This window comes from Rhinopithecus roxellana, chromosome 8, assembly GCF_007565055.1.
Source record: "Rhinopithecus roxellana isolate Shanxi Qingling chromosome 8, ASM756505v1, whole genome shotgun sequence".
Lineage (NCBI taxonomy): Eukaryota > Metazoa > Chordata > Mammalia > Primates > Cercopithecidae > Rhinopithecus > Rhinopithecus roxellana.
This window is the reverse complement of record NC_044556.1, coordinates 48,745,299-48,772,500: the sequence shown is the minus strand read 5'-3', so window position 1 is coordinate 48,772,500 and position 27,202 is coordinate 48,745,299. Positions and strand designations below refer to the sequence as shown.

The following is a 27,202-nucleotide window of genomic DNA, read 5'->3' as shown; positions in this document are numbered from 1 at the left end:
TGGCTCACTGCAACCTCTGCCTCCTAGGCTGAAGTGATTCTCCTGCCTCAGCCTCCCGAGTAGCTGGGATTACAGGCACACTGTACTCCATAAATATACACATAAATATATAGCTTCCCGAGTAGCTGGGATTACACCACATTGTACTCCATAAATATAGTAATTTTATAAAATTATAATAATTTTATAAAAATATAATAATGTTTGTATTTTTAGTAGAGACAGGTTTAGTAGAGACAGGGTTTTGCCATGTTGGCCAGGCTGGTCTCGAACTCCTAACCTCAGGTGATCTGCCTGCCTTGGCCTCCCAAACTGCTGGGATTACAGGCGTGAGTCACTGTGCCCAGCCTCAAACTGGAAATTCTTGAGATCACCTAGTGGGTGAGTGTAAGGGAAAAGGTGGAAAAAAGGTCCAAGGAGTAAGCCCTGGAACACCCCAACACTTACAGATTAGAAAAAGGTAGATTCAACAGGAACAAAGTTGAGAAACTGGAGGAAAACCAAGAGAGCATTTGTCCTAGAAGCCAATGAAGGAAATAGTCTAGGAATACTGATGAGAAGTTTAGTAAGAAGAATGAAAACTGGCTGTTGGATTTACCACACAGAGGCCATTGATGATTTTGACAAGAGCAGTTTCCATGGAGTGGTGGGGTTGAATACTTAATTGTAGTTGGTTCATGAGAGAACTGGAAGGGAAGCATCAGAGGTAGCAACTCTTTTGAGGAGTTCTGCTATAAAGGGGAGAAGGAAAAGAGAACAGCAGTTCAAAGATGCAGAGAAAAAAGTTTAAGACAGGAGATTTTACCACATATTTGTATTGCTAATAGAATAACTGGTCAGGAAAAGAATGGACAATCCAGAAAAAAGATAATAGGAGTCAATGTAAAGCTAGAGGGTTGGGCTTGGATAGGAATAGGGTTGGTTCATTCTTAGTAAGAGGGAGGAAGGAAGGCTATAAAAGCACCAATGCAACCGGGTTAGCAGATTTGGTGGTTGGGTGTTGGGGGATATGGAAGTTTTCTTCTGATCTCTTTTAGTTTCTTAGTAAAATAAGAAATACAGCAACCAGCAGACTGAGGATGGAAAGGGGATACTGAAGATTGAGGATAAAGATATGTGAATAGATTAAAGAAATAAACAGGTAGTATTGATAAAACTTAACTGATTAGACATAGGAAAATATAAGACAAAGAAAACAAAGACAGATTTCTGATTTGGCAACGGGGTGGACAGTGGAGGTGTCTTTCATTCAGATAGGGAGGTGTGTGGGAGAAGCAGATCTGGGAGGAGAGGGGGTTGATTCCATCATGGCAAGTTTTGTGCCAGTGAAATCCAAGTGGACAAAAGTGTCTGAAGCTCAGAAGAGAAACCTGAGCTTGAGATATCTCAGCTCCCTGATCTAGAAGTTGTCAATATTAAGATAGTAGGAAGTGGAGAGGCTTTTGTGGTTGCTGTTTTCTCTGAGAGGTAAAGGGACTGGTGGTTTGAAATCAGAGAAGGGTTGAAATAGATTCTGGAGAAGAACAGGAACATTGACAAGGAGATAGGGGGATCATCAGGTACTCTTAGGGGGCACAGTTGAAGGTGGAGCTCTTATGTTCAGTAGTTCCAGTCCTACCATTGCAGAGCCCTGGGGCCCGCATTTGTTTCTGGAACTAAAACCACCAGGGGCCCAGTGGTTCCTGCTTCTTCCTGCTGGGCCTCCACATCAGGGTTCCATCTTACCACCAGCAATGTTCCTTGACCTTGAAGCCTATCGTTTACCTACATGCAACATGCTTTTCTCCTTGCTTTCCTGGTTAACTCCTACCCACCTTTCTCTACTCAGATCAGGCCAGGACTATCTTAGAAGCCTTCTTTGACTGCTCCCCACATCCCCTGCCATGTGAGCAGGAAGTTTCTTCTCTATACCCAAATAGCCCCTCGAATATCTATTACAGCATAAAACATACTGCACTGTATCACTGATCTACTCAGCTGCCTGTCCCACTGGACTGCAACAACTTAAGGGCAGAATGTTTTCACCTTTATAATGATCACTACTTAGTAGGTAGCTCAATACATGTGAAATTAATATAGGAGAAAAGAACTAAAGTCCAAAACCAACACAATTCTATAGGGTCACGATGTCCCCAGCCTGTGTCACACACAGATGCTTCTAACCTTAGAAACCAACTCACAAAATAGAGAAATATCCTTTTGGTGTCAATATTATACCCCTTTTCCTTTCAGGAAGAAACCTTAATATACCCACAGAAAGGAAATATCCTTACCTTATATTAAAGTACATTACCCCTTGCTCTCTCCTCTTCCCAAACACACAAAGCAGGAGGCATTGTATAAAGGCACTTTATTTTAAAATCAACACATCCTGCTTGTATAAATCAGTTACTCTCCATTTCCAACTTCCATCACCTGACTTTGAGAGCAGAGTGCGTGGTATTCTCCTGGGCTTAATGTATAAACTGACATGGCGTTCAAGAACACGTCCAGCGGGCAGAGCCCATCGGGGCAACCTCTCGGCACTTGCTCCTGCGGAAGAGACATAACTCAGCGGGTCCACCAAGGAGCCTGTCCTTCTGCTATTTCCAGCTGAGCCCAGAGATCTGAGAGGCTCTGACCCACGTGGTATATGTGTGCATACATATTACAGACAGGAAGGCACCACTACCCGGTCAGCTTCCAGAAAAAAAGGACTATGCTCTGCTTGTAAAAGTCACTCAAAAAGTGTTGAATTGACTGGGAAGAAACAGTCAAGTTACATCCCTGAGCTGGGAGAACCAACAGGCTCATCCCTGGGACGTGCTCCGGCCTCTGCCCTGGACCCCAGCTCTGATGAAGCAGCCAACACCATGGGTGCTGCTAACAGCAGCACACATCACCTCCCAAAGATACCATCAACAATCTGCAAAACAGGCCTCACAGCCAGGAGGCTACATCCTGACAGGAACACTCAGGAGAAGAGGAGGGGGACCCTGTTCCTAGAAGGAGTCCATAACAGAACTGGGATAAGGCCCAAGCCCCATCCTGCCACCATCTGTCAAGTTCTGCCTGACCCGTGGGCATAGCCAGGAGTTGCCCTATATGATTTAGAGAGCTGACTGTGCCGAGGGAGACTCCACTGGGCCTGAGGAGGGGGACTGGGTGCTAACTCAGGTGGGTGGGTTTTGTGGGAGGGTGCCTCACCACCACCCAACCCCACCTCAGGGGTATTACCTTCCCATGGTAATAGAGCTGCACAAACCACTCCTTAGATTCCAGGTGCTGGTATAGTTCCATGGTCAGGTCAACAGCAAACGGTGGCCATTTGCGGTCAAAAATCCCCAGGGTCATTAAGAGTGGTATGAAGGTCACATCATGAGCCGCATAGAGATACAGCTTTCTGCAAGAGGAAACCGCTCTCCACAATTCTCTACCTCAGGACTCTGAAGGTCAGGATGTGGCCTGCCTCCTTTAAGTAAGACACACTTGCCTGAGAAACCAGGTGACATCTAGAAATCAGCTGAGCCTGGTATAAAACTCCTTTGCAATAGATTGTGGGAAGAACCCTTGTTCCCACTCCCCATGTCTTCGTGAGGAGGGTCTCTGCCAGAGAAACTCTCCTGGCTTCCTCCTTACCACCCACTCACTCCTCCCTGGTGAGTTTCAAAGAAGAAACTGAGCATGTCTGGCTTAGGCCCTACCTCTCTTCTCTCTTTGGGTCCTGCCAGCCTACGTGAATGCTCTTCCTACTCTCAGTCATGAGATGAGTTTAGTAGGGCAAGGTGTGCTCCTTGTTGGGGAGGCTTAAAGTTTTGGGGTATTAAGTTTATTTCAAAAGAATATTCATAAGCCCATTTGGCCCTCAGCACATTCTCCAAATGGCTTTCATCTGTAATAAGAATGCCATTTTAATCTACATCTGCCTGACACCAGTATCCATCTCTTAGGAAAGACCAAGGATTTTATTTATGAACCCCCACCCTAGAAGACTAGCATTGGATCCTGTGGTATTCTAAAGATCCAAGGCAGAGGGTGGCAAGGTGGCAAAAGCCAGCAAAAATATACTGTCATTGCAGGTACTGTGAAGGATAGGAAATGGCATTCACAAGATTTGCTATTACAAATCCTGGTCCAAAGTTCCTGTTTCAACTCACTGTCCCCTATTCCTTTTATGCCATCATGAGTTTCTAGCTGTGCATAATACCACAACAGTGCTTCTCCAAAATTCAAGTGAATATCAATCACCCGGGGATCTTGTTCAATTGCAGATGCTGATTCAGTAGATCAGGCTGGAGCCTGAGAATCTGATGAGTTCTTGGGCAATGGTGAAGCTGTTTGTCTGCAGACCAAACTTAGCAAGTGCCTAGGACACATAGTATTCCACAGCCGTAGTCCCAACCTCAGATTCAAGGCTACAAAAGTGGCAATGGAGGCTCATGAGCCACTTCCAACTTTTTTTTTTGGAGACAGAGACTCGCTCTGTCACCAGGCTGGAGTGCAGTGTCGTGATCTTGACTCACTGCAACCTCTGCCTCCTGGGTTCAAGCAACTCTCCTGCCTCAGCCTCCCGAGTAGCTGGGACTACAGGTGCATGCCACCACACCCAGATAATTTTTATATTTTTAGTAGAGCTAGGTTTAACCATGTTGGCCAGGATGTTCTTGATCTCCTGACCTCGTGATCACTCGCCTCGGCCTCCCAAAGTGCTGGGATTACAGGCGTGAGCTACTGCACCCGGCCACTTCCAACATTTTTAAATGCCTTATGGATATCATACCTTCTTTACACTCAATGAAAGTGGTTCAAACCACACAATCCATTAAGCAATTATCTTTGTTTTGGACTATTATCATATCAAATCAGTGTCACATCATAATTAGCTATTGTTTGACATATCTTCAATTAATTAAAAAAAAAGAAGAGAGAGAGAGAAAGCAAAAGGAAATTTGAGGTTCTTTTCACTAAAATAAAATTTTCAAAACATGGTAGGAGGGATGCAGCAGGAAGAAAGGTTAAAAGATTGTGAACCTTTTTGAGACATGGGGCCTGTTAAACATCTACCTTTGGTCACTGACAGCCTGGTTCTTGCCTCCCTAAGATTTGGGTTCCCTCCCTGCAGTCAGAAGTCCCCACGGCTCTTAGCTGCACAAAGCAGAGTTGCTGTGCCAGGTACCTGATGTTGTTGGGTGCAGTGGCAGAATCCACGGCTCTCAGCAGGTTGCCCTCCAAGATATGGAGGAATGGGCCTACTGCCATCTGAAGACTTTCCCTGTGAAAAGTGAACAACGTTTAAGCACCTAGAGGACACTCAGCATTCAGGGGACACAGACTGATTCTGCCCCCAGGACCTCATGAGTCCAATCAGACAGAGCTGAGAAAAAGGCAAGTAATGCATAAGGGCTAGCAATGGGCAAGAAGGAGAGAAATGGCACTGAGTCTGGTTTTGGGGTCCTCTGTGAATAAAGACTCTCAACAACACAAGCACCAGCACACAGACCTGTTGTGAACACAACTGAGATAGGAGGGGCTGAGGGAGCAGGAAGGTGATAACCTGGATAAGCCGTGACCAACTAGGCCTTGAGGAATCAAAGAACAAAGCTGACAAAGCTGGGAAGGAGAAGGGGTAATAATTTCCAGGAATTCTAGAAGGCCCTTAGAAAAACAATCAGAAGTAACAAGAACATCCTAAATTTTGTTTCCTATGTGCCAGCCTTCCTTCTTTTGGAGTTTAGACCATAAGGTCATTTCTTATTTATGTCTTATTTACTTTACAGAAGAAGTTCAGTGGTTGTGCTCCCAGGCTTGGCTCTGTGGCTCCACCACTTTCATTCTCAGGCCTGTCACATCACGACCACAGGTGACTACTGCAGCTTAAAGCACATTCACTCACAGTAGTGAACAAAGTCCACTTACTATAGAAGAAAGAAATGTTTCTCATCTACTCATCCTAGCAGCTGATCAGCTTCCATGGAGCCTTCAGGGGCGGGTCTTCTCCTTGTTTTTGTGCTTCTTACTTTTTATCAAAGAGAAAAAAATACCCCTCCTAGAATTCCCAGAACCCAGTCACTGACAAATGAAAACAAGGTTGCCATGACTGGCTTAGACAAATCCTTATTCATGGTGACTGGGTAAATGACCATCTTTATAAGTCAAGGAATGTTGCAGCAATGGATGAAGAACAGGCAACCAACACTGTATGCAACATATACTTTTCAGAAGAATATATACAGGCAAAGCCAAGTTGTATGACCTTGTGAGGTTGTAACCATTTGTCCTTGAAGAAATGTCAGTTTTATAAAACCAGGGCTAATTGGAATGGAATAGACAAGGTCCTGTTTAAAGTGATTTACACCAGAATAAAGCAAACTACACCATAGGCCAAATCTGACCAGTTTTGGTAAATAAATTTTACTGGCACACAGTTGTGTCTATTTGTTTGCATATTGTCTTTGGTTGCTTCATGTTACAAGGGCAGAGATGAGTAGTTTTAACGGAAATTGCATGATCCTCACAGCTTAAAATATTTACTAAATATGTGTGTGTGTGTGTGTGTGTGTGTGTGTGTGTGTGTTGATAAAGGAGAGGGCAGTAAGTAAAAACTTAGGTACGGTGGGGCCCCTGCACAAACAGAAAAGGGAAGCTGGCAAGCCCCAGGGAGTGGCAGCAAGCTGTGTGGCATGGTAGGAACCTTCTGGACGCCCTAGGCTTGCATAAAAGTGGACACACTGACTCTGAGTGGAAGGAATGCAGTCAAGGGCTCTTATCCTTAGGCACTCAACCGTGCAAATTCTTGAACTATTAGATGCCTTTCCCCCCTACTCATCTTTCCCCGGACTACTTCCTACCTCCCCTCCTCTATCAAGTCACCTATTTTTAGTGCAAGCTGAATGCTCTCAACCAATCAGAAAAAAAAGGTGTCTTCTGAAATTTGGTAAGAGGAAAACTTTCCATTCTGGTAGTCAGGAAACACACCTAGAAACAGAACCCTAACTGTGAGTCATATAGCGAAAACACAGAATAGGTAGTCAGTGGATCTGGGTCCAAGTTCTGGCTCCATCACTTGCTAGCTGGGCCTAGACCAGGTAGGCAGTATCTCCCAGCCTCAGTTTCTTTATCTATAAAGCCAGGGAGAAAGGTATCTCTCTCACCTCACAGTGAGAATGTGAAAATGATTTGTAAATTGTAACATGATGACTAAAGAGAGAAATGAATATTCTTTCTTCAGCTCCCTGCCACCCAAATCCTTTAAACCTTAAAGCAAAAGGAAAAGGCAAGTGATAAAGTCAGGAGGGTGGTGGCTCCTGGTTCTGCATAACGGAACAGAAGCACTAGGTCACCAGTTCCAGCTGCAGAAGTGCAAAGACCTAGGGCCTACTGGCAGGCGGGCAGAGTGGGGTTCAGCCTCCTTACACACGGAGATATCAGCTGTCAGGCGTGAGTGGGCCTGATGAACTCCTCTTCCCCATACACTCGGATGTCTGACCAAGTGTGACTTCACGCCAGCAGTGAGAGGCCCCTCACCTGTCTTCCTTGGGCAGTATGTACAAGGATGTGTCCACAGCTCTCTCTTCAATCATCCGTGCAAATCTCTTCAGCATGGGGCAGCTTGGGAGGCTGTGTGCCTGAAAGGGCCACATGTAGTTTTAGAAGAAAATGCTTCTCATCTACTGATTCTAGCAACTGATCAGCTCCCGTGGAAGCTGCAGGAGCCTGTCTTCTCCCGGGAAGAGAAGACAGGCTCAAGAACAGCTATGTCCCTTAACAGCTCAAGAAGATATGCCGGCCGGGCGCCGTGGCTCAAGCCTATAATCCCAGCACTTTGGGAGGCCGAGACGGGCGGATCACGAGGTCAGGAGATCGAGACCATCCTGGCTAACACGGTGAAACCCCGTCTCCGCTAAAAACTACAAAAAACTAGCCGGGCGAGGTGGCGGCACCTGTAGTCCCAGCTATCCGGGAGGCTGAGGCAGGAGAATGGCGTGAACCCGGGAGGCAGAGCTTGCAGTGAGCTGAGATCTGGCCACAGCACTCCAGCCTGGGTGACAGAGCGAGACTCTGTCTCAAAAAAAAAAAAAAAAAAAAAAAAAAAAGAGAAGATATGCCTGTAAAGCTCTTCCAAAGCTATTACTAGCTATCTGAAGGCCAGGGAGAAAAAAAAAAAAAAAAAAAAAGAAAGGGTTTCTTCCCTTTCTGATGACTCCCCATCCACTCCAAAATGATTAGCATTTTTGTTTTTTGTTTTTTTTTTTTTGTTTTGAGACGGAGTCTTGCTGTGTCGCCCAGGCTGGAGTGCAGTGGTGCAATCTCGTCTTACTGCAAGCTCCACCTCCTGGGTTCACACCATTCTCCTGCCTCAGCCTCCAGAGTAGCTGGGACTACAGGTGCCTGCCACCACACCCGGCTAATTTTTTTTGTATTTTTAGTAGAGACGGGGTTTCACCATGTTAGCCAGGATGGTCTTGATCTCCTGACCTCGTGATCCGCCTGCCTTGGCCTCCCAAAGTGCTGGGATTACATGCATGAGCCACCGTGCCTGGCCTGTTTTTCTGGTTTTTTTTTTGAGATGAGTCTCACCCTGTCACCCAGGTTGGAATGCAGTGACGCGATCTCGGCTCACTGCAACCCCTGCCTCCTAGGTTCAAGTAATTCTTCTGCCTCAGCCTTCTGAGTGGCTGGGACTACAGATGCGCACCACCAAGCCTGGCTAAATTTTGTATTTTTAGTAGAGACAGGGTTTCTCCATATTGGCCAGGCTGGTCTCGAGCTCCTGACCTCATGATCCTCCCACCTTGGCCTCCCAAAGTGCTAGGATTACAGGCATGAGCCACCATGCCCAGTCTGTATTTTTTAACTTTAAAAAAAAAAAAAAAGGAGATGAATAAAATACAAAGTAAGGAATTCATAAATTCCTACTTGACCTTCGTTTTTCCAAAATGACTTCTAAAAAATACGTCATACAAATACATGATACGAACTCTTGCCTTCTAACCTTAAACCTGTTTTACGCGTAAGAGCAAGGTGCATTTCTGCCTTCAGGGTACACTGTCATTTTATTTTCACAAGAGAATGAAGGAGGATCCTATATACCTTTGGATGTCCAACTTCTGAATCTAGAGAAACTTTTCCCATTATTAGTCTTCTTTATATATTTATTACAGAAAAAAAGATCCTATGGCTAAATAAGCTTAAGGAAAACAGACTTAAAGATTAACCAGCTTTCTTTACGAAGGGCATCTCAGATTTTTTTAATATGTTGATGTACATATAGTACTCTCAAGAAGTGATACAATAAATAGGGATTCCAAAATTTTTAGACCCTACTCATCCCTTCCAACCATTGCCCCCACCTGCCCAAACACACACTTGCATATTGGGTGTTCTGGGGAACATGCCTCAAGAAGCTCTGGTCTAGAGTTCAGTGTCTGTGTTCCTACCTGGGTAAGGAGTCTTCCTCGATTGCTCCCTATCCCTCAGTCCCCACATCCATTCTATCTGCAGGTCCTATCACAGTTGCCTCTAAACCAGGAGGCCTCCACCCACTTCTCTCCCCCCAGTTTTAACTCAGGAGCCAGCCCACCAAGGCTATTATCCCAGGCTCCCCAACCCCAGGACTCACCTGCTCGGCAGCCACGTTGTCCAGGAGGATGAAGAAGTCCACTTCATCACTACTGTCAATGCCCATCCCTTCCTTCACCCTTTTCAAATCCTCTGAGATTCCTGGCTGTAAAGAGGCAGTCTTCCTCCGGCCTCTGACAAAAAACCAAAAAGTAATGCCTTATATTCTATAGTGATTAACAGTTTACAAAGTGTGCTTCACACTTGGGATATCATTTGGGATACCATTTAATCCCCACAACCCACTGGGGTTAGCTGGTATTATCCCAATTTCATAGATGCATAAACTAAGGCTCTATAAGGTCAAATGACTTGTAAACTTAAGTTAGCAAGCACCAGGGTTAGGATAACAGGATGAATTTTCCAAATCTCACTCTAGCATTTACATTATATCAAAAATGATGGAAGCATGGCCCACATGTGTCTGAAAACAGCATTCTCTTTTCTTTATGGAATGCCATATAATCTTAGTGCAGCCTAAAGATACCTGATAACTGAAAAGTGTCATCAGCCCAAACCAATCTATCCTACATAGAAACATATTGGTAAGAGAAGAAAAGTCTGTGTCTTCTTGGGCTTGTACACCTGGATTTGCAGGTTAAAGACAGTCTCAATCATCTTTTATTTAACCTGTTGGTTTCCTCATCTGCCCCACCTGAGAGCCCCGGGTCGTCAGGAGGATAATACTTTGTAAATGGCAAAGGCCCATTCGTGGCTGTATGTATCATCTTGCTAGCCCAACGTGCGGCTCTTCTCAGAATTCCTGACCTTCACCGTGGGTCTGTCACTGTGAATAAGACTTCTTCACTTCCTAGACAGCTGATGTCACATTTAAGTGTAATTCAAACCTTCCCATCCATTATTCGTCAGTACGGTAAGCCTGGGCAGGCCCTCAGTACAGACAGTTCTGCCAGCAAAGGTGGTCAAAGGCTGTCTCCCACTGGTGAGCAAGAAACCAGGAGCAGTTACCTGGTTCTCTGCCTCAGGCTCCAGCAGTTTTGGTAGTTGGGATACAAGACTTCTGAATCTGCTACATCAGTGTGGATGATGACGGGTCCTGGAAGAAAGGCAGGAAGCACAGGCAGGCAGAGGCTTCAGCTTGTTCTTCCCAGCATCTCCACCCCTTTCTCTTTGTCTACAGAGATGGGGCAGAGATCTGCTCTGAGAGGCAGATCATCAAGGTTACTCCTTAAATACAGAGAATGCCCTCCACATGCCCTGGCCCTGCCAAAAGGGGCTCTCCTATAATCTGAGCAATGGAAAAAGTAAGTCACAGCAGCCTTGTTCTGTCTAGCACAAGCCCTCCTATTGGGCCACAAATAGACTAGAGCAGGTAATAGACCTGAATCAGACTGGCAACTCCCTGACCCCTTCCAAAAAATCCCTGCTGTAAAGCACTACCAGCATCTGGGCATTCTAATAAAGAATAGCGTTATCAGAACTAAGTTACTTTCTTGCTTCCCGAAGCCTGATCCTATAGGCCACTATGGTGACTTATCACATAACAAACTGAGAAAAGTGAACGCAAGGCCACAGATCCTCTCAGAGACCCCATAGCCTTGCCCAAAATAAAAAGCCAGGCTTTTAGATGAATGGCTGGTCTAGCCAAAGATCTAACCAAAGAAACTACAAACAATGTTTCTTATATCTCATGGCAGCTCACTGCTGTTCAGAGCTCCTCAGTACCATTGTCCCCTCCTGTCAATGTCCAAAGAAGGTGTTCTAACACCCTCCCAGGCTTTGCTCTGTGCCAGAGATGGAAAGGGCCATCTCTGTGTGGTAGGTTCTTTTTCCACACCACTCAAGCCTGATGGCAAAAGAAGTAGCTCCCCAGCAGCAATTTGGGATTCACTGAGGTCAGTCTACAGAGTGATCAGCTGAATCAAAGTCCCAAAGGGGTATTTATTCCCAACTTATTGATAGTCAGAACCAAGGGCTTTAAAAGTAGCCTATAACTTTACTAGAATATCAGAATCCACACACACATCATTGGTCTGAACAGAAGAAGAAACCACACTGAAAGTCATGAGTTTAGTCTTCAGTCCACAACTAACCAGCAGAGTCACCTTGGGAAGTCACTACCGTTCTCTGGGGTTCATCTGTACATTGAAGGGGTAGGACTATATCAGCCACAGAACCTCCTCCAACCTTCAACTATTATGTAAAGCATAATAATAAAAGAAGAGGTGCTGATGGCTGCAAGGTGGAGATCCAAAGCATAGTGCACTTGCATGTCCCATCCCCTCCTTTTCTGTACTTCCTGAGACCCCTCTGAAGAATTCTGGGGTTCTGCAAGATGTGTTGTGAAAAGGACAAACCAAATGATCTGATGCCGCCTCCAGATATACATGTCCTCAAAGAAACAGTTGAGCATAAAAGGAAAAAGTAGGATTCTGAACCAAGACTGCCAGAGTTTGAATCCTAATTCCACCATTTACCAGTTTTGTGTCCCTGGGCAAGACATTGAGCCTCTCTGTGTCTTGGTTCTCTTATCTGTAAAAGGGGATAATGACACCTACCTCATAGGGTTATTACAAGAATTAAACAAGTTAATATATGCAAGTTCTTAGAACAAAGTTTGTTGCATACAATTGGTCCTCCACATCCTTGGGTTCCACATCCATGGATTCAATCAACCATGGATTAACAATATTTGAGAAAAAAAGAACAATACAAAATAACATAATAAAAATAACAAATTAGAAAACAGTACAGGATAATACATAGCATTTGTGTTGTATTGGGTATTATAAGTAATCTAGAGATGATATGAAGTACATGGGAGGATGGGCATAGGTTATGTGCAAAGCTACGCCATTTTATAAAAGGGACTTGAGCATTTGTAAATTTTGGTATCTGCCAGGGAAGAGGGTTGTCCTGGAACCAATCCCTTTTGGATACCGTGGAATGACTGTACTAGGTCCTTTATGTGTTAGAATAACTATGACTTAAACTTATATAACACTAATAAAATTATAAACCTCTAATATTTCCATCTGGGGTCTGACAATGCTGTCTGGATTTTGGACCCACAGTTTATGATAAATAAGGCACACTTGAGTAGACAAATGTACACTGAGCAAATGACCGGCCAAGTGGGCAGACCAACAATCTCCAGCTTTCCCCATAGCCTGATTCTCTGTAGCTTACATGTAACCTCTGGGATTTTTCTAGGATTTTACTCCTAAAGCAATATCCCAAAGTTGCAGCATTTCCATCAACAGGGCCACCTTCTGGGATTCTCTTTTTTTTTTTTTTTTTCTGAGACGGAGTCTTGCTCTGTCACCCAGGCTGGAGTGCAGTGGTTTGATCTTGGCTCACTGCAACCTCCATCTCCCAAGTTCAAGCAATTCTCCTGCCTCAGCCTCCTGAATAGCTGGGATTACAGGCGCCCACCACTGTGCCTGGCTAATTTTTGTATTTTTAGTACAGATGGGGGTTTCACCATCTTGGCCGGGCTGGTCTTGAACTCCTGACCTTATGATCTACCCGCCTTAGCCTCCCAAAGTGCTGGGATTACAAGCGTGAGCCACCGCACCCGGCCCCTTCTGGGATTCTTTATTCAAGTCCCTTCATATAGGAAAGGCATGGAAGTAGCTAGGAAAGAAGTCAAACTGGAGTCCCAACACCTGTGGGTCCAGCGCAGGGAGCTGCTACCCAGACACCTGCACCTGAGGCTAGTGATTTCCTTCCCTGCTGGAAACCTGGGACATTCCCAGTCTGGGACCTGCCTAAAGAAAATGTTGCCACCAAGAAACATCTTTCCTTCTCAGTACCACTTCTGATGTTTCTAAGAAGATCTTTGCCTTTTAGAAGCTGAGCAATTGAGAGCTTTCAGAAGATCAGGTGCTATGGGTCATTCTTAAACTCAAGGCCTCCTAAGAAGTAAGGGGCAGCCCAAACTGCTTTATGTTACCTAGACACGTACTGTTTGTGTGCAGCAGCCAACTACAGCCAGAACTAGCAGCAGTATCCAACCCAGTTGGGAGTAAGACCAGACTCCTCTTTCCTGAAGGTTCTATTATTTTACATATTTCTTAAAAAGTGTGATGGAAATTTTGTTTCTATTTGAGATACTGCCAAAAAGCTAAACAAAGTAACAAGAACCTTTGTTTTGTGGCACCTGTTAAGTGAGGTCATGATAATCTGAAACTCAGACCAGTGATTAAATGTAAATTTGAGTCAATTACAAATGACAAAATGAAGCTTCATGTGATGGCCAACGGCTCTCAACACATGGGATCCACAAGGGAAAATAATTAACGCAGTCCTTGGGGATGACAAGGTTAGGAACCACTGACTGCAACCATTCAGGGGTTGAATATATCAAAACCCAAACTTTCTCAACTAGGAAAGGCTAGACAGAACACTGTTCACGCTACGGATTATTACCAAGATTAGGGCAGTAGCAGCAGTGTTGGGGCCCAGTGTCCTTCCTTTCCAGCAATGTCTCACCTAAACAAAAAGTACCCTCGATTGTTCACAAAACATGGTTAAGACTGCCTTGTGCAGCTTGTGTAGAAGCTTGAGGGGAGAAGCCAGGAGCCAGAGGCAGATCAGAGCAGCTGCTACACTGCTGCTACTGTGGAGGTCAGGCTGGCAGGGGCACCATAAGGCCAGACAGGGAAGGACCCACCGGACTAGGTACACACTGGAAGTCACACATGCAGGAGAAAAAAAATCAAGGGAACAGGCACCAAGAAAGAGATAGGGGCTTTGGAAGCGAGAAGCAAGAACCCCAGGGACAGGGACTGACTGGGATCCCAAATACGAACCTTCTTTCTGACACTGGAAAAGCCCAGCCAGCAAACAACGGGTGGACTCCAGATTCCGAAAAATGTTAGTGGAACGAATACTGAAAAAAATGAGAAGACAGTGACAGTCATAAAAGGAATATTTAATTATATACACTCTTATTTTATTCCACAGAGGCTCCAGGGGTCTTTCAAGAGTACATAAGGAGAGCTACGGAACTAGGAAGAAAGCTTTACTTCTCTGTGGGATGTCTGCCCTCAAGAGACTCAAAGTCCAATGAATGTGACCTCCAGGAACCACCTGTTCACCAGATCCTGTGACATAAGTGTATGCAGCATGACAAAGTGTCCCCCCAACTACCTTGGGTGAGAGTGGGAACCATCTTTGGGAGTCAGGACAGGTATCCTCATGCTCAATACCTTAAATTAAGTGCAACATCCCTTTTCAAGTGACTCACAAGACCTCCTCTGGGTTGAAGGTTGGTGAAAGAAAGGGAATGTCTTCCACATAGTTCTTCCTCAGTCTCTCTCCCAAGGCAAACATCTGCTGCATGCCCACCTTGGTCAGCTGCCCAGCAAACATGCCCCCCTAAAGTAGGGAAGAAAGAGAAAGAAGAATGAAAACACCTGACAGCCTGCTGAACTCAGCCCAGAGAAAACCACCCAACCTTTGCAGTGAGACTCCCCAGAGCAAGGAAGCATTACTCACCTTCAGGGTGGTCTCATGGTATTGAGAGTCATAAGGAGAATATGGTTTTGGACCACCAGTTAGACTGGTGACTGTGTAATCAAACTGAGTTTGGGGTGGGACCTCTAATAGCTGCGGGTTCCACTCTACCTGTTAGTACCACAAAAAACAAACAAACAAACAAAAACAAAACAAAACACACAAAAAAAATTGTTTAAAAATGGTTCTTGAAATGTACTGCATTAACATCTCAAAGTATTCAGAACACATGGCTGGAATCACTGAAACTAGGCCTGCAACCTTCCCATGGGATGGAAGGAAAGAAATGTTAGCTAAAATTAAGGGAAGAAAAGACGGTGATTTATTATTCCAGGTGTCCTTAGCCTAAGTCCTGTTATTGCTACACTAGTAATGACTGCTAAGGGGCTGCTCTGGCACTTAGCCCACACTGAAGTAAAGGGGAAAAGTGACCAGAATGCCTGGCATGCGGATACATAGTGAATGAACGAAGAGATGGATGAAAGAAACATGATATCAGTGACCATATGTGTGTAAGAATTTATAAGGAATTAATCTGGAGGTTTCTACGCCGTATCCCAGCTTAAGGATTCTACTTAATGTCCCTTGTAACTACTACATTTTTCTCCTCCTTTCATGCAATTTGTGAAACAAGCAGCTGCCATCTAGGAAGATGTTGCTTTTTCATGATCTTCCGTTATTCCTTGCAATCTGGCTCCTGCCCCAACTGTGCTGTAATGATTTCAAAACATCACTAGTGGCCACAGGTCTCATAGCTCCAACTGTCCATAAAACTCTGACACTCATTGAGTCAGATGTGATGACTTCAATTGTAAAAACAAGTCTAACCCCATAGACCAGTTCCCCTTCCCAATCTACTATGTCCCTCTCAATGTTACCACAGTTCTCCTAGGCCCCAAACCTCATACCTTTGCCTCTCTGTGGATCCACCATCCCCACACCAAGCCCTGTTGATCACTGCCTAGAAGAAAAGTCCTCCCCAATGGTCCTTCCATTATCTTATTGTACAATGTAAACCTTATTACTACAGACAAAAGCCTGTGACAAACTCCTCCCTTTTACCTGCACAATCCATCCATCCATAGCCAACTAATTAATCTTTTTGGGAAAAATATTTTTTATTGCATTTAAATATTTTATATTTTAATTGACAAATAATTATATCTTGTATATATTTATGGAGTATAATGTGATGTTTTGATATACATTTACATTTGATATATGATTAACTAATGTAAACAAAATTCATCAGCTCACATGCTTTCATTTTTACGTGGTGAAAATATGTAAAGTCAACCTTTTAGTAACATAGGCATACATCATTTTATTGCTCCTTACAGATACTGCATTTTTCACAAATTGAAGGTTTGGAGTAACTCTGCATTGAGCAAGTCTATCAGTGCCATTTTTCCAACAGCACGTGCTCATTCATGTCTCTGTGTAAAATTTGGTAATTCTCATAATATTTCAAACTTTTTCATTATTATTAAGTCTGTCAAGGTGATCTATGATTTGTGATTTATTTTTTGTTTTGAATTGGGATCTGGCCATGTTGCCCAGGCTGATCCTAAACTCCGTGATCTTTGATGCTACTATTTTAACTATTTGGGAGTGCCATAAACCACACCCATGTAAGATGGCAAACTTAATCAATAAATGTTATGTGTTTTCTGAGTGCTCTGCTGACTGGCTTTTCCTCCATCTCTCTCCCTCTCCTCGAGCCTCCTTATTTCCTGAGACACAACAATATTACAATTAGTCCAGTTAATAACCCTACAATGGCCTCTAAGTATTCAAGTGAAAGGAAAAGTTGCAAGTTTCTCACTTTAAATCAAAAGCTAGAAATGATTAAGCTTAGTGAGGAAGGCATGTAGAAAGCTAAGATAAGCCAAAGCCTATGCCTCTTGCACCAAACAACCAAGTTACGAATGCAAAGGAAAAGTTCTTGGAGGAAATTAAAAGTACTACTCTGGTGAACACACAAACCATAAGAAAGTGAAACAACCTTATTGATAACATGGAGATATTAAATGCAGAAGAAACAGCCTACATAGGAAGAAGATCCCAGCTAGGACTTCCACAGCTAAAGAGAAAAAGTCAATGCCTGGCTTCAAAGCTTCAAAGGACAGGCTGACTCTCATTAGAGATTAATGCAGCTGGTTTCCTTAAGTTGAAGCCAAGGTTCATTTACTACTCTGCAAATCCTACAGCCCTTAAGAATTATGCTAACTGTACTCTGACTGTGCTGTATAAATGGAACAACAAAGCCTGTATGGCAGCACATCTGTTTACAGCATGGTTGACTTAATATTTTAAGCCCACTGTTGAGACCTACTGCTCAAAAGAAAAAATGGATTCCTTTCCAAATATTACTGCTCATTGACAATGCACCTAGTCACCCAAAGGCTCTAATGCAGATGTACAAAATTAATGTTGTTTTTGTGTCTGCTAACACAACGTCCTTTCTGCAGCCCATGGCCCACAGGAGTAATTTTGACTTTCAAGTCTTTATTATTTAAGACATACATTTTGTAAGGCTATTGTTGCCCTAGATGGTGATTCCTCTGATGAATCTGGGCAAAGTAAATTGAAAACCTTATGGAAAGAATTCACCATTCTAGATGCCATTAAGAACATTTATGAGGAGGAGGTCAGAATAGCAACATTAAGAGAAATTTGGAAGATTTGATTCCAACCCTCATGGATGACTTTGAAGATTCAAGCCTTCCGTGGAAGAAGTAAATACAGATGTGATGGAAATAACAAGAGAACTAGAATTAGATGTGGAACCTTAAGTTTTGACTGAATTGCTGCAATCTCATTATAAAACTTGAATGCATGAGAAGTTACTTCAAAGAAGTGGTTTCTGGAGAGGGAATCTAGTCCTGGTGAAGATGGTGTGAACACTGTTGAAATTACTACAACGGATTTATTACAGAAACTTAATCGACAAAGCAGTGGCAGACTGTGGGAAGATTGACTCCAATTTCAAAATATGTTCTACTGTGGGTAAAATGCTATTAAACTGTGTTACAAGCTACAGAGAAATCTTTCATGAAAGGAAGAGTCTATCAATGTGGCAAACTTCACTGTTGCCTTATTTTTAAAAATTGTCACAGCCACCCCAACCTTTAGCAACTACTACCCTGATCAGTCAGCAGCCATCAACTCAAGGCAAGACCTTCCATTGGCAAAAAGATCATGGCTCACTGAAAGCTCAGGTGATCACTAGCACTTTTTAACAATAAAGCATTTTTTAATTAAGGTATGTACATTTTTAGACATGCTATTGCATAACAGGATACAGAACAGTGTAAATATAACTTTTATATGCACTGGGAAACAAAAAAAAAAATTGTGGGACTCACTTTTATTGAGATATTTGCTTTATTATGGTGGTCTATACCTGAATCTGCAATATCTTCACGATATGCTTGTATGTGTAGAATCTAAAACAGTCAAACTCAGAATTAGAGAGCAGAATGGTGGTTATCAGAGGCTGGGGGGCGGGGCGTGCAGTGAATGGGGAAAGGAGAGATTTTTATCAATGGGTACAAAATTTCAGTTAGGAAGAATAAGCTTTAGTCAAGTCATCAATTGTACAGGATGGTGACTACAATAAATAATAATGCATTGTATATTTCAAAATCACCTAATTAATCTTGCTAAGCCACTTTCATCATATCAGTAGCTTTTTCCTAATGTCTCAGAGGTGAACATCTGTCCGTCAAGGACTTCTACATCATGGCTGGGTGCAGTGGCTCATACCTGTAATCCTAGCACTTTGGGAGGCTGAGGTGGGAGGATCACTTGAGACCAGGAGTTCAAGATCAGCCTAGGCAACATAGCAAGACCTCATCTCTTAAAAAAATAAATTTTAAAAAAGGACTTCTACCCCTTTGCCCAGCCCCTGTACTCAGCTTCACTGCTTCTCTCCTCCCCTCCAACCCAAAGGTTGCCCACTGCTTCTGCAAAGATGCCTTCCAGCTTGCTTCTCTTGCTTGGAGGGACTCCTGTTCCTATCTGTCCATCACCTTGTTTTCAATGTTTAAGGATAGCTCAAATCTTACTTCCCGATCACTGACCACTCCAGCTTTCAATGGTTATCTTCTAAATATGAATTCCTATAACATTTATAATTAAAAAAAATAGGCCGGGCGCGGTGGCTCAAGCCTGTAATCCCAGCACTTTGGGAGGCCGAGACGGGAGGATCACGAGGTCAGGAGATCAAGACCATCCTGGCTAATACGGTGAAACCCCGTCTCTACTAAAAAAAAAAAAATACAAAAAACTAGCCAGGCGACGAGGCGGGCGCCTGTAGTCCCAGCTACTCGGGAGGCTGAGGCAAGAGAATGGCGTAAACCCGGGAGGCGGAGCTTGCAGTGAGCTGAGATCCGGCCACTGCACTCCAGTCTGGGCGACAGAGTGAGACTCCATCTCAAAATAAATAAATAAATAAATAAAAATAAAAAAAATTTTAACTCAATTTCCTACTAATTTGTTTAGTTTTAAAACTAACATTTAGAAACCTACTATGTCACACATATCATCATATTTATCTTCATCCCTCCCAGAACTATCCCAGGATAATGGCACTGGGAGCCTCAGTTTCTCTTTGCATAGAGGGAGTCCTCCATTCTTCCCAAAGGCACGTGTCAGTCCCACTGGCACCTGGTCTCCAACACCTGAACCTCCTTCTGACACATCAGAGGACCAGATGTTCACAGAGAGGCCTTCTTCCTTCTTTCACAGTTAATCACTGCTCCCTCTTTCTGACACTCTAAGCCCTCTGGATAAAAAACCCTTCAAGGGTTCATGACTCATGTGGCCCCACCTCCTCTCTAGTAGCCCCCTTACCACTTCTTCCCTATTCTACACACTTACTCTCTAGCCACACAACTTTGTTTCCTTTCTCATATTTCACGGCCTTTCAGTATCATGTTTCTTATGCCTGGAATTTTCTTTCCTCATTCATCTAGAAAGACTTTTGTTCATTCCATAAGACTCAACTTAAATGTTCCCAGAAACCTTGCTCATGGCCTTATGCTTTCACAGTTGCTTCAGTGGCTCTCTTTAGTAGCCTTTACCAAAGTGTATTAAACGAGCTCCTTTATTGGTCTGTCCTGTTCGGTAGACTTGGCTTCCTGAGAACAGAGACTGGGTCATCTACTGACCTCTGTTTCCCAGCATAGGGCCTCACACACAGTAGGTACAATTAATAGCTCCAACAATTTGCCAGCTCTTGTGGAAGATACCCATCTTGAGAAAACTTGACACTGCCTTTCCTGGGTTTTCAAGTTAGTAAAGAAAAAAGGCCAGCTGTGAATGTAAATGGCAGCAATACCATAATAGAGGCTGATATGTGCTGCAAGAAACCATATGAAGGTCATCGCAGTTCAAAGGCAAGACAGACCTTCCCTTCTGGCTGGGGATTCAGGAGAAGTTTCATTGAGGGAATAGCATTTTAAATGAATAGTATTTAGACAAGCAAATACCTGTACTTAAAAAGGGTGGCATTCAGAATTCCAAAAATAACTAGAAAGCTTGAGCAAAGCAGAGATGGTGAAGAATGTGTATGGCAAAGAAGTGGTTTGGTTTGCCTCAACCAGGGAATGGTTTTCCAATTTTTAAATCAGAAAACACCAGGTAAAGTTAAACTTAGATTTGTACACATAAAGGCAAAAACTGGAATTTCTCTAGTTGAAGTAGGAGTAGGATCCTACAGCCCCAGCTGCTCAACATCACCTTAGCCCAGGGGCTCCACAGAATAAATCTGAAACCTGGCAGCACATATCACAATTGGAATGGGAAGACTAGATGCAGAAAAGCCTATTTTGAGATGTTAGCAATAGCCCACGTGAGAGCCTAAGTCCTCATCTAAGCCAGTAGGAATAGAGGAGATAGATGTAAGACATGTGAGTTAGACTTGGCAAGTGAGTAAATAAAAGCTTTATTTGGGGACTGTGTTGGTAGGTAAACACAGAGGAACAACAACAACAAAAACAACTACTTTGATTTTTGAGCCTAGTAATGGAGGTATTCCTTGACTAAAACTAAGACTGAGACAGAAAAACAGGTGGAAAGCTGATTTCAGTTTTGGACATTTGGAGACACCTCCTTTGTGTTCCCAGTGCTCCCAACATATTCCCTTAATTGTTGTCTGTTGTCGCTCTCCTTTATCACATTGAACACTCCTTTAAAGGCAAGACTGAATTATCCATTCTTGTAGTTCCAGTGTCCACCACAGGGCGTGACACAAAGCTCCACAGGGCCATTCAGCCTCACTAAGAAATCTCCTGTTAGCCACATTCACCAAGAGAGGACCCTTGGTGTCCCCTAGGAGACTGGAGTCCAGGTCATGTCAAGTCTAGAGTACAAGTTTTCAGATTTTCAAGAATGGATGATACCTCAGTTTCATATAATAGTGTCCACTCCACATACACACTCTTATTCTCATTCCTGCTCTTAAGCTTCCCAGTTAGTGGCAAAGACTAACGTGATAACTTATTTTATGTATACCCAACTTCAAGGAGTAATAAAGTAGATAGAGCAAAAATTAAAATATAGTAAGACAACCAATCCCAAGTAGGCAAGAAAGACAAAAGCAAACAAATGTAGGGACAAAGAAATGGATGCAGTAACAAGGTTACTAAAATATGTACAACAAGAAGATCTGTTTACTTACTATATGTGGGCAACGGACTTGGCACCCAGCTTCCGGACTTTCACATAAAGAAACTTGATCAGCTAGACTAAAGAAAAAGGCAAACCAATTGTGCAGGAGAAGCACACCATTTCTAATGCTAACAGACAAATTCTTCCCAAGGGTCCTCATAAAGAGGATAGAGTAATATAATGAACATCTTTTCAGCAGTCACAGCAATGAGTTCTGTGGGACTGTTTCTCCTACTTCTCTCAACACAGAATGATGGCCTCTTACCAAAGCACATTTCAGCGAAGGCAATTCTGTACTGGGATTGATATACTACATTCCAGATAAAAGAAGAAATCTACATAAAAGTAAAGAAAAACCTTCCAGGTGTAGATTTTAAAATAAAGCAATCATATTAAACCTTGTCTGTACACTGGTATTACCAGGACATTTTTTAAAAGTTACTGATGCCTGAGTCCCATCCTGGGATAATGACATTTGGATTATCCCCCCAAAAAGGGAGGCCTCCACTTTTTTAATGCTCTTCAGTCCAGATAATTCTCAAGCTTCACCAGAGAGTCTTTTACATTATCTGGATACCCTGGACCAATTAAATTAGAATCCTTCAGAAGGAGACCCTGGCATGTGTATTTTTTAAAGCTTCCCAGTTGACTTCAATGTTCCACCACGGTTAAGAACTACCGATCCTGAAGAATGGGTGGACTGACTAGCACATCCCTCATGTAATGCTTCTTGAATACCACTTCTTTTAGCTGAGCTTTGGGAAGGTACTAAGCAACAAAAGATACTGACATGCTTCCCAGCTCATCTGTATTGTCAAATAAATAAGGACCCAAATGTCTTAATCAACAGTGAAGCTGGGGTAGGTTAGACTTTATTTTATAAAAATTGAGGAACCTCCCTGGGTGGAGGCCATCTTGACACCCAGGGGAGTTGAGGGAAGCCTGGAAGCAGTGCCAAATCTTTTCTTTTGATAGTGCATTTGGATCTACTCTAATGATTAAAAAAAAAAAAAAAAAAAAAAAAAAAAAGGCCAATCAAGTTCTATATTTTTATGTCCAAAGCACAACCTTTTAGCAAAACAGGTTAAACCAACAGCCATTCAAGCCATAAGAAAACAACTCAATAAAGCATCTAGTTTTTTGTTTTTGAGATGGAGTCTTGCTCTATCACCCAGGCTAGAGTGCAGTGGCACGATCGTGGCTCACTGCAACCTCCGCCTCCTGGGTTCAAGCAATTCTCCTGCCTCAGCCTCCCCAGTAGCTGGGATTACAGGCGCCCCCCACCACACCAGGCTAATTTTTGTATTTTTAGTAGAGAGGAGGTTTCACCATCTTGGCCAGGCTGATCTCGAACTCCTGACCTCGTGATCCACCTGCCTCAGCCTCCCAAAGTGCTGGGATTACAGGCGTGAGCCACCGCACCCAGCCAAAACATCTAGTGTTTTCTAGTTTGTTTGTTTGTTTTTTGGAGACAGAGTCTTCCTCTGTTGCCCAGGCTGGAGTGCAGTGGCGCGATCACGGCTCACTGCAAGCTCCGCCTCCCGGGTTCACACCATTCTCCTGTCTCAGCCTCTCAAGTAGCTGGGACTGTACCCAAAGTGCTGGGATTACAGGCGTGGGCTACCACACCCAGCCAAAACATCTAGTTTTAAATCATGTAGCATGAGAATTTGTGAGATGACTGAATGAAGTGACTTGTCACATACATTAATCTATAAACCAGTCAGAAATCAGGAAACATGTACCAAAGACAAAAAATTTTTGCCAGGCAGTCCCTTCTGACTATAATTAATAGCAGAACCAAGAAGATTAAAAAATCCCAATAATGGCCGGGTGCTGGCTCACACCTATAATTCCAGCACTTTGGGAGGCTTGAATCGGGCAGATCATGAGAGCAAGATATCAAGAACTTCCTGGCCAACACGGTGAAATCTCGTCTCTACTAAGAATACAAAAATTAGCCAGGTGTGGTGGCGCATGCCTGTAGTCCCAGCTACTCCGGAGGCTGAGGCAAGAGAATTGCTTGATCCCGGGAGGTGGAGATTACAGTGAGCCGAGATTGCACCACTGCACTCCACCCTTGCAACAGAATAAGATTCTGTCTCAGAAAAAAATAAAATAAAATAAAAAATTCCAATAACAACCTCTATCAAACTGGATCATGAAATGAACACCTGACAGAGACTATCCAGAAACAAGTTTTAAGAGGTTAATATTTGCTCATAGCCTAAACTGAAAGAGAGTTGGTTCACCCCTGATTTTTATGCACATGACTTTATACTAGATAACCAAAGATGTTTAAAGCATCTGCCTAAAGTCTGGAGAATATGAGCAGAGAGGAGAGGTAATATGCCTCCTCTAATTGCAAAGTCAGGCCATGGATTCAGATGCTATTTTGTGGCTACACAGATTGAAGACGAATGAAGCTGGTATCCTAAGCTACAATGGACTCTTCAACCATAAAGGCAGAAGATACCCATCACACACCCACTCTCCCTCAGGGATAAAGCCCTAAAAGAATCTAAATCTTTTCCTAGGGCCTTCAGGGTGTATATATATGGTACATACTAGGTCTAGGCCTGCACATTCAAAGTTTTACTCTCCGTTACCACTGATAACTTTTTGTCTTCTAGGTAAATATAATATATATTCCTACATATGATTCCCCAGTCCTTCTATACCAAGAATAGAGAAGAATTGGGGGAAGGGGAGCATCAGAGATGGGCTGTATACAAAATCATAAAGAAAATTTAGTGATCTAATATAAAAAGGCAAAGTAAGAGACTGAAAAAAAAATCAAAGAATCAAAATGAAAGAAGAAATCCCAGTACCAGAGAGCAAGTGGTACAGCCAGAGTAAGGCTAACCAGAAACCTGGTAATAGAATTAAGTGCCTTCCAAATGTATTTATTTATGTGGAAAATGCTTTATAAGTTTAATTTCATGTGCGGTCAATTTTGAAAAATGGGTTTCCAGTTGTACAATGTAAAGACACAATCCTGAAGGTTTCTAGAAAGCAACTGTGACTATGAAGAGTATACCTAACATCAATTTTGGACAATCTGTTGGACCTCCTCCAACACCAACCTGGAAGACCAACGATACATCACTCCACAGGTGTAATACCTGGGTGTTTGGGGATTTCAGGTTGCCTATTCCTCTTCACTAGGCCTTTCTGCTGTGAAAAGTCACATCAGGAAAGATAATCATTTTTTAAAAACTATTCGTGCTTTAGTTATAATTATCCTGACAAAACCAGACAGATTTTTAAGACATAACAGCCACAGACTAGCCCATTTTTTATTTTTTCCGACCTCAAATCCCTTCCACTATACGTTTAGTAACCTTAAACAGAAAAAGAGAACCCTAGAGTACAACACTTGTTACAAAAATAAAAATAAAAAAATAAACCTTCAGGAGATGTCAAATGGCCTCCAGCAAACCCTGAGAAAAAACTGTTATAAAGTTTGTTTCCAAAGGCAACGACCTTATCCACTGTGATCTCAGTTAAGAGTGGTTCCTGTCACTAAAGTCCCTTCAGCTCTGACAAACCACCTTCAAAATTGTCACACAGAAGTGCACTGCACCCTTGTACTCAGGTTCACCCAGACACTTAATAGAAATGCTGACCTGGGGCACTACTCCACACTTGCTGAATCAGAATCTGCAACGTAGCAGGATCCCCAGGCGACTCCCATGCGTCTTAAGAAGCGCTTGGTGCGCCATCAGGGCAAAACGAGAAGTTCCGGGTCTGTCCTACCCCCAGCAGGTCCTTTGCTCAAAAGCCTGGGGAGGAACTGGCTACTGCTGTTTTCCCCTCTTCTGGACCCAACCCGAGCCCCGCTCCGCGCGAGTAAAGCTCTGAAGATGTGTGTTCCGGCGAGACGCCTGGCCTGGCACACGGTCCTCGCCCCACCAGCCCCGGCCCGGGCCGACCTCTCACCTGCTCCTCCAGCGGGAGCGGCTTGAGAGGACTCCGCGCCCCGTGTCGAAACACGACCTGCACCATTTTCAACTTCAGCAGGCTGCGGTCGACTGGACGCTGGCCATCGGCCCCCTGCAGCTCGGCCAGGGCCCCCCGCCGCTGGTGCAGACAGTACGCCAGCGAGGTCAGGACGCCCACCGGGGTCCACAAGCGCATGCTGAAGACACCAGTGATCATGGTGGTAGGCCCTCGCTGCCCTCCGGGTTGAGGCTGCAGGAGGCAAACACAAGCCCTCTGCGGGCGCCGGGGCTCAGCGGGCGCCCCCAAGTCCGCGGGAACCTGCGGGTGCGTACATCCAGCCCCTCAACAAACAGGGACCGCTGTGCCTCCCGGCCCTGAGGGAGACCCCGAGTGGGAACGTGGGGAGAGAACAGGAGGTGGCGGCAGCGAAGAGTCCCTGGGAGTTTTAACCCGGGTCGGGGTTGGTCGCTCCTGCTGCACACCGGGCCGGGGGAGTTCGGATCCTTATCTTTTGCCAGATGGGGAAGCTTAAACTTGTATTTCAAGTTTGGCCTCCAGCACTCTTGAAGGAACAGGAACCGGCTCTGAGTTCCCTGGCGGCAGCGGCTCCACTAACAAGTAAGACTCGATTCCACTTTTCTATAAGCAAGCTCCTACCCACCTCACCTACCCAGGGACCCGTCCCAAGTGGACCCGCGCACAGGAGCACGGGAAAACGAGTCCTGCAGTGACGCCTCGCCTGGAGACTCGGAGTTGCGGGAACTACAGCTCCCACAAGGCTGCGCATACCGCGGCTCCCAAGCAGTGGCTTGTACCAGCCCCGCTCTGCAGCCGGCCTCGCCCCTCAGGCCCAGCCAGCCGTTTTCCAGGCATGGGTGGCCCACTGACGTTCCTGGACCGGCCGTGGAATGGAAGTGAATCTGTCGGGCCATGGAGTTTGCCAGGCAGGAGGAGCGCGAGCACAGGAGTAGAACTGGGTGGTGGAGGGGAGTAGTTTGAGTCTAGTTTTGAATGCAGAAGACTTCCTTCCGGTCCTGGAAGCCTGGTTGCTGAAGCGAGGAGCTGAGACACCTGCTGAGTGATTACCATTTGCGAAATACAGCACTAGGTGCTTTATATTTAGTCATTTACTACTCCCTTCTCTCTTTTTTAAAAATTCTCAAGCTTAAGTCATTGTGATCATGTAGAACTTTAAGCTCACTGATGTGTTTACTTCCATCCAGAATATTTCTTGTGGAAAAAGCCAGGCCTTGCCTGTGGGTGTCCCAGTGATTAAGTTGGCGCGGTGGCTCACGCCTGTAATCCCAGCACTTTGGGAGGCCGAGGCGGGCGGATCACGAGGTCAGGAGGTCGAGACCATCCTGACTCACACGGTGAAACCCAGTCTCTACCAAAAATACAAAACAAAAACAAAAACAAACAAAAAAAACTAGCCGGGCGTGGTGGCGGGGGCCTGTAGTCCCAGCTACTCGGGAGGCTGAGGCAGGAGAATGGCTGAGGCAGG

At 44.2% G+C, this 27,202-nt stretch overlaps 1 protein-coding gene across 2 annotated transcripts; it reads right to left on the bottom strand.

Annotated features, from left to right (window-relative positions):
• Window positions 1-266: 266 nt before the first annotated feature.
• Window positions 267-26,393, bottom strand: ACP6 (acid phosphatase 6, lysophosphatidic). Of its 2 annotated transcripts, XM_010383990.2 has the most exons (10): window positions 25,696-26,393; window positions 15,061-15,189; window positions 14,810-14,940; window positions 14,373-14,452; window positions 10,567-10,654; window positions 9,599-9,731; window positions 7,504-7,604; window positions 5,156-5,251; window positions 3,217-3,382; window positions 2,332-2,532 (listed from the first exon to the last, which is right to left on the bottom strand). In XM_010383990.2, exons 1-10 carry the CDS (start codon window positions 25,912-25,914, stop codon window positions 2,389-2,391), a joined length of 1,287 nt encoding a protein of 428 aa, XP_010382292.1. In that variant the 5' UTR covers window positions 25,915-26,393; the 3' UTR covers window positions 2,332-2,388. The 2 variants fall into 2 exon arrangements, with proteins under 2 accessions (XP_030792188.1, XP_010382292.1); XM_030936328.1 differs by lacking the exon at window positions 3,217-3,382 and having other exon boundaries at window positions 267-2,532.
• Between the last annotated feature and the right edge of the window lie 809 nt (window positions 26,394-27,202).